This window comes from Procambarus clarkii, chromosome 25, assembly GCF_040958095.1.
Source record: "Procambarus clarkii isolate CNS0578487 chromosome 25, FALCON_Pclarkii_2.0, whole genome shotgun sequence".
In the NCBI taxonomy this organism is placed as follows: domain Eukaryota; kingdom Metazoa; phylum Arthropoda; class Malacostraca; order Decapoda; family Cambaridae; genus Procambarus; species Procambarus clarkii.
Window position 1 is genome coordinate 8,482,095 of NC_091174.1, and position 7,430 is coordinate 8,489,524.

General features: G+C 38.2%; 1 protein-coding gene across 1 annotated transcript in view; it reads left to right on the top strand.

Annotated features, from left to right (window-relative positions):
• The first annotated feature begins 555 nt into the window (after positions 1–555).
• LOC138368628 (limbic system-associated membrane protein-like) overlaps positions 556–7,430 on the top strand; it is a 258,549-nt gene continuing 251,674 nt past the window's right edge. Inside the window, exon 1 of the mRNA XM_069331250.1 lies at positions 556–1,146. Within this exon, the coding sequence (XP_069187351.1) occupies positions 1,011–1,146 (136 nt within the window). The 5' untranslated portion in view covers positions 556–1,010. The remainder of the gene's footprint in view (positions 1,147–7,430) is intronic.

Consider the following 7,430-nt stretch of genomic DNA (forward strand, 5'->3'; position numbering starts at 1 on the left):
AAATTTGAAAATTAATTTGTGAACTTTCTCTCTCTAGGAAATCTGAGAGAGAGAGAGAGAGAGAGAGAGAGAGAGAGAGAGAGAGAGAGAGAGAGAGAGAGAGAGAGAGAGAGAGAGAGAGAGAGAGAGAGAGGGAGAGGGAGAGGGAGAGAGAGAGAGAGAGAGAGAGAGAGAGAGAGAGAGAGAGAGAGAGAGACAGAGAGACAGAGAGACAGAGAGACAGAGAGAGAGAGAGAGAGAGAGAGAGAGAGAGAGAGAGAGAGAGAGAGACAGAGAGAGAGAGAGACAGACAGAGAGAGAGAGACAGAGAGAGAGAGAGACACAGAGAGAGAGAGAGAGGCGAGCTTGGCGCAGTAGCAGTCAAGGGGGCAAGTCTGGGTAGGTGGCGTTGCTGGTGGTGTGTGTGAGTATATGTATGTATGTGTGTGCGTGTGCCTGTGTTTGTGTGTGTGTACGTCCCACGGCTCCCCTACCCCCTCCTCTGCACTGTCACCCCCCATCCCCCAGTCTCCTGCCCTCGGCCGACCAGGCTGGCACTGGGTGAGGAGCCTCAGTGCTGCTCGGTCCCGCGTCGCGTTCGGGACGAATCTGTGTCTCCCAGTTGACGAGAAAACTCTGTCGCTGCACCTTTACCCGTAACTCCGTCCTGTGGCTATCGCCGCATTCAGCTGGTCTTCGGGTGGTACTGGTGGGGTGTGCGGACAGGTGGGAGCTCTTAACCAAGTTTCTGGACCAGTGAAGTTCTCATGTCGTGTCAATTTGGATCGCTACGTCGATGAATAACATATTTTTTTGTGGGGATAAAAATATAAGTAAGTCCTCCTATCATGCTCTAGATAAACAAAGTGGACGATCTGAAAATAGATAAAAAAAAATACGATTTTTATCCCAACTTTTAGGGAGATAAAACGGGGTATGAAATAAGTCACGTATGAGAGTGTGGTACAATAGCTAGTGGTGGCTAGCAGTTGTTGGGGTGTGAGGAAGGAGAAGGGTCAGCTGTGAGGACGATGAGCGCCCTCGGGCTTCTTGGGGTAGCAGCACCCTCATCTGCCAACCGCTGGATAGTTATACTCCTCCTTATCTCAACAGCTTTAACCGTCTTTGGGTTTTCAGCAAAAGCCACCTCGGCCTTTGGACTTGACGGTAAGTTTATTTGATAGTTACTCTAATGCAAGATTCCTTTCCTTAATTCTTTCTCCTAATTTACGAGTAAAAATATTTTCTCCATAACACACGAATAACATATGCAAATAGTACGTCACGGTTTTGGGCCTGAAAATTAGCCTCCAATTCAAATCTTTAAGCTATTTTCTTTTAGGTAATGATCAATAAAAATTTTTTTGCAGTCTCTAGAGATAAAGCTTGATGCTACCAAATACCTCAATCGCAGCTGAAGCTGTGAAAGATTGTAAAAGACAGGTTTAACGACCACTAATATATTCATCCACTTAAGGAGTTGCCCGAGACAGTATCACTGATGACTCTCTTGGATTATGCATTTTCTCCTTTACTTGACACCACATTTTATCCAAGACATTAGTGTCTTGGCACACCTTTTATTATTATTTACAAACGCCAGGTCAGTAGAATTGCAACAAAGTGCCTAAGGATTGTCAAGGGTTTAGTAAGCTCGAAACAACACAGTGTATCACTCGCTGAAACCTGCTCGTCATGTTGCAATTGATAGCTAACTTTCGTTTCATGTAAATAGTTTAGAGAGAGGGATGGAAGCGAGGCAACTCAAGGTAAATAGTTTAACGATAGGGAGGGAAGCGAGGCAACGCATGGTAAATTGTTTAACGATAGGGAGGGAAGCGAGGCAACGCATGGTAAATAGTTTAACGAGAGGGAAGGAAGCGAGGCAACGCATGGTAAATAGTTTAACGATAGGGAGGGAAGCGAGGCAACGCAAGGTAAATTGTTTAACGATAGGGAGGGAAGCGAGGCAACGCATGGTAAATTGTTTAACGAGAGGGAGGGAAGCGAGGCAACGCATGGTAAATATTTTAGTGAGAGGGATGGAAGCCAGGTTACTGTAGATAAACTACTCAGCCAGACGATGGAAAGCGAGTTAGCTTTATTTAAAAAGGCTTATCGAAAGGGAGAGAAGAGAGGTAATTCAAGATAAATAGTTTAGCGAGAGGGAGAGAAGCGATGTAATTCTTTCTCAAAGGAAAGGGAAATGAGGTAACTGAATGTAAATAGTTTATCGAGAGAAAGAAGTGAGGGTAATCAACGTAAATAGTTTAACGAGAGGAAGGAAAGCGAGGCAACTCAAGTTAAATTGTTCAACCATACTAAATACTTCATTAGTAAAAAAATGAGATAACGCAGAACACTTTATTGAGTAATTAATTATTAAATAACCTAATTATTACTATCAGCAATTGTATCAATTTACGCATCTCAATGAATGTGGAATTAATAGCAATCAACCTCAATAAAGACATTAATTAAACAGTCTGAACATATACATCAAGTGAGAACCTATCAATATGACTGAAACTAAACTTGATTTTAAGCAAATTTGTTAACGAGGGGGGATAGAGGTGTGTATTAACAAATACTTCGCACACCTAATGTTAGCGCCTTAACTAACGCTATGTCATTATTTATGAAATAATAACGCAATTTATACATGTAACACATTGATAAGGTCGAAGGGAGGATAGGGGTGGGGGGGGGGATTTACTGTTATTAATAATTGCGTTAATATTTATGGCAATGACGATAAGAGATAACATTAGTCTTCATTATGAATGCTGTTATTTCGATTCTTATCAATACTGTGATCATATTTATTACTAATATGATTATTATTATTATTATTATTATTATTAGTATTATTATTATTATTATTATTATTATTTTTATTATTAATATTTACATGTGTAACAATAATTTTATTCATTCTTCTATTAGTAATTTTAATAAAATTATATAATATTACTTGTTATTTAAAAATATTACTTTAATATGATCAATATTTTTCAGAAAATTTAACATATTGCGCAAATAAGCAAATTCAAGCGGATTTTTAAAGCTAAAATAAATAAGGCAACTTGATAGACAGCTGACGATAAAGAGGACAAATTACTTGTTTGGTGAACTAGATATAAAGTGAATTGGGCTCGAGTTTGAGGTTATAATGAAAAAGAAACTTTATTATCTGCGGAGGTGCCCGTTCCGTATTCATAAAAAAGTGATGAAAAAAGACAGATATATATATATACTGAAGAGAAAAAGTAATAGAGAGAGAGAGAGATAGAGACAGACAGAGAGAGGGAGAAAGAGAGACAGAGAGAGAGAGAGAGAGAAAGAGAGAGACTGAGAAACAGACCGACAGACAAAGAGACAGACAGATAAACAGCTAGACAGACATAGAAAAAGAGAGAGCGAGACCGACACAAATACTGACAGACAGAAGAAATTCAAGAAGTGGCAAAGACTGAACACACACTGGAGCCGAGCCGGGCTTTACAAAATAAGATTTTTGGAGTCTTTGTAAACAGTAAAAAAAGTACCAGAATTCATCACTTTGCAAACAGTAAACCGTGTCTTTAAACAATCTTTACTAAAAGAAAAGCGATAAATCGAACAAAGGTTCAGCAAAATATAGAAGCTGGCGCCCCAAACAAACCTTGCGAGCGGGAAACAGTAACTTAAGACAGAATTTGCAAACAGAGCAGTCTCAACATGCCGGTGAGGATGGAACCAGTTGAGTGCCGTTAACGAGTGAAACAGTCGAGTGAAATGTTTTTGCTGTTGTAAATATCGACAGTTCCTCGTCCAAACGCTATTGACCCGAATGGACGGTAAATATATAGAAGGTTTTTCATTGTAAACTTTTCCCGAGAGAGAGAGAGAGAGGGAGAGAGAGAGAGAGAGAGAGAGAGAGAGAGAGAGAGAGAGAGAGAGAGAGAGAGAGAGAGAGAGAAAGAGGGGGGATGGGGGAGGCAGGGAGGAATAGGTTATTACCTATTACCTATTTACTACCTATTGCCTATAATATTACTAAAAATTATAGGTAATGGTGATTATAACGAATATATTGTGCTGATGTAATTGTTGTTCTTGGCGACCTCGTAACTTTTTACGGACCGTAAGCTGTTTAGTAAATACCGACGCGACATGGTGATCGAGATAAGATCTCGTAAGTGGAACCACGATTGCTTGATGAGTCTTAAACATTATTGTAATTTTTGATACAGCATGATACAGTATAATACAGCATTATACAGAATGTTGGGCAAAATATATTGATGAAACTAAGAAGACAACTCTTAATTGTATCATTAAATAAGGAGGAATTTTAATACAATAGCTAGGAAATATATTTGATATCGTTAATAACATTGGGAGTGGCGTCTGTGTTCGGATGCAATATTGGTTACATATACTGTACAAAGTTAGTTGTCACAGACAGTCGAGTTCCTCCAGCTCCTCAGATGGCGGGAAGGAACCATGGATGTAGTGTGTTTTCCCTTCTGTATTGTCACGCTGGGGCACTGGAAGAGGAAGCGGGTGCCTCTAGAGTCTCTTGTTGAGACAATTAGCTTAGAACCCAGATTCATCAAAAACCTAGTGGCACTTTTACCCCTGTCACCAAGTGTCTCTCCGAGGCAAAGGGGGACAAAATTGATGTGGTGATCACGATCTCTGTCTTTACGACACTTGGCTGCTATACTGTGAGAAGCAACACCACCCGGATATGTAACACTGAAGTCAACATAGGTGTTAGCTCAGGTTGAAACGCACGTGTATTTCTTCACCAACTGTCTACGGTTCTTCCAGGGGTACACTGTGATCCTGTCTGAACGATCACATGGCTAGTCAGAGTGGCCGAGCAATAGATAACGGGGCTCTCTCTCTGCTGGACAACCATATATATATATATATATATATATATATATATATATATATATATATATATATATATATATATATATATACATATATATATATATATATATATATATATATATATATATATATATATATATATATATATATATATATACATATATATATATATATATATATATATATATATATATAGGCATATATATACATATACATATATATATATATAGAGAGAGAGAGAGAGAGAGAGAGAGAGAGAGAGAGAGAGAGAGAGAGAGAGAGAGAGAGAGAGAGAGAGAGAGAGAGAGAGAGAGAGAGAGAGAGAGAGAGAGAGAGAGAGTCGTTTGGATATTTTCCAATAAATTTCGTACGATTTACAGTAATAATTTTTGAAATCTTCAAAGTAAGAGCATAAACTCAACGTAAAAATCCAGCATAATAATATGTCATATTAAGTATTTGCTCAAATAACTAGCTAGTCCCCACTCCCAGAAGTTCATAAAGAGTTCAGGTCCTGAGTTCGCGAATCCACAAACACCCAGAAGTTTAACCACACTTTATATCTAGAGTCTGTAAGTCTACAAACTCCCAAAAGACTTACAAAATACTCGTCTGGAGATCACGTCTCACACTAATACTAGAGGAGGACTTTAATTTGCCCAAGCACCGTTGTAGTGCGTCTTAGACGACTCCTTGGTCTCATGATACAAGCTACGGCCTTGGCTGTCTGGAGTCGTTTTCTACTTTGATCTTTAGTGCAATTCTCCGTGACAGCACACTTCAAATCTCACAGACAAGCTTGGCCTCGTATCACACTATCACAGCTTCCACCACAAAAAAACATACAGACAACTCTGAAAGATTCTGTTTCTGACTACCAAAAACCACATACAGACTCATGGTTAAAAATCTATATATTCATTGCCTTTAAATTGTTTAAATGAATGAGTATTATTTCATTGTTAATTGCATTAAAAAGAGCACTGATCAGTATTGCCAAGATTTATATGTTCTAAAGAACTTGCTTCTATTTGGAGAGATGTTCTGCTCCAGATTCCTAAAAGAACACATTTTTTATCCCTAAAGCTGTAAATTTAAATTATTGACAATTTTACTGCCAATATATTTCAAACATAACTTAGTAATTTGTGTTACTTATTTTCCGTCAAAAACAGGACTGTAGTATATTAGTGATCTCTCTTCACTGCCGTTTCCTCAATCTACTAATAATAAGATCTACCATCCTTGAGAACAATGAATTATGATAAAAATGGTGTATATATAATTTTTTCCACTCTTCTGAGACATGGCGAATTTGTAGTGCCGTTTCTCTTTACACAGAACACCTCACATCAGTTCCATTACTGACTACATCCAATCCATAAATTGTTCTCTGAAACTGACTCCATTTGAGGTCGTCCACAGCTTTTTCGGCATTTAGGAAAATCACACTGCTCATTCAGTTTAATTATGGAAGGGACTTAAAGCCAGAATTATGTCATTATGGCCTTAATTTGCCCAATAAAAAATGCCATCTTTCGTCCTTTTACAGCTGCGTTCGTGAATGGAACTAAACGCCCGACATTTCAAGGACGATGTGTGTCAACAGAGCTTTCAAGCATCGAGAAGCACTTTCAATGTTCTTTTGTTTAGGCTTCTGTTATTTTTCTTCAGATTCTGTCTCTGAGTGTTACAATATGTTTTTGTCCTTGCGATTATGCATTCAGGGTTTGTGTTTGTGTGTGTGTATGTGCGTGTGTGTGTGTGTGTGTGTGTGTGTGTGTGTGTGTGTGTGTGTGTGTGTGTGTGTGTGTGTGTGTGTGTGTGTGTGTGTGTGTGTGTGTGTGTGTGTGTGTGTGCGTGCGTTTATAGTTTTCAACATGACCACAATTTACAATGTCGCTCTAGCTAGCTTACAAATTTATTACATAGCGTATTTAACTTATGGATATCATCAATAAATGAAGAGAAACCATTATATATTTTGTAAGGCCAAAATGATCAAAGTTACAAGGTCATAAAATTTTTGGCCAGAATTGAAAATATTTCTATCAGAGTTCCAAACCATTTATCTATCCTCAAGTAAAAGTTTCATTAGATAAGCTACAACACCATTTGTCACCTGGATTGTATCAGTCGCAGCAGTAGCAAACATTTTGAATAGATTTACTTGCATAAACCTTATGTGCATTTGATCCCTTATGTGCATTAGATCACACATCAGATAGCAGAAAAGATACAAACACACACAAGTGTGCTCGTTTATACATATCTATGAACAGACATATACACACACACACAAAATGCTCAAATACAACAAATTGTGTACACACACTTTGAAACTCATACACACACCCCTAACCTCTTTTTCTCTAACTTCGATGACATAAAAATATGCTACAATAACACAAATGTATATACCACACACAGCCAGAGATAATAAAATAGCATTGTCCTTAAAAATGTTAGTTTTTCTGAAGTTGAAAGATTTTAATGCCACAGCAATGAACCCATGATGTAAACGTTCCAATAAGTGATCAAGGATGCGAATCGTGGGGTGACTG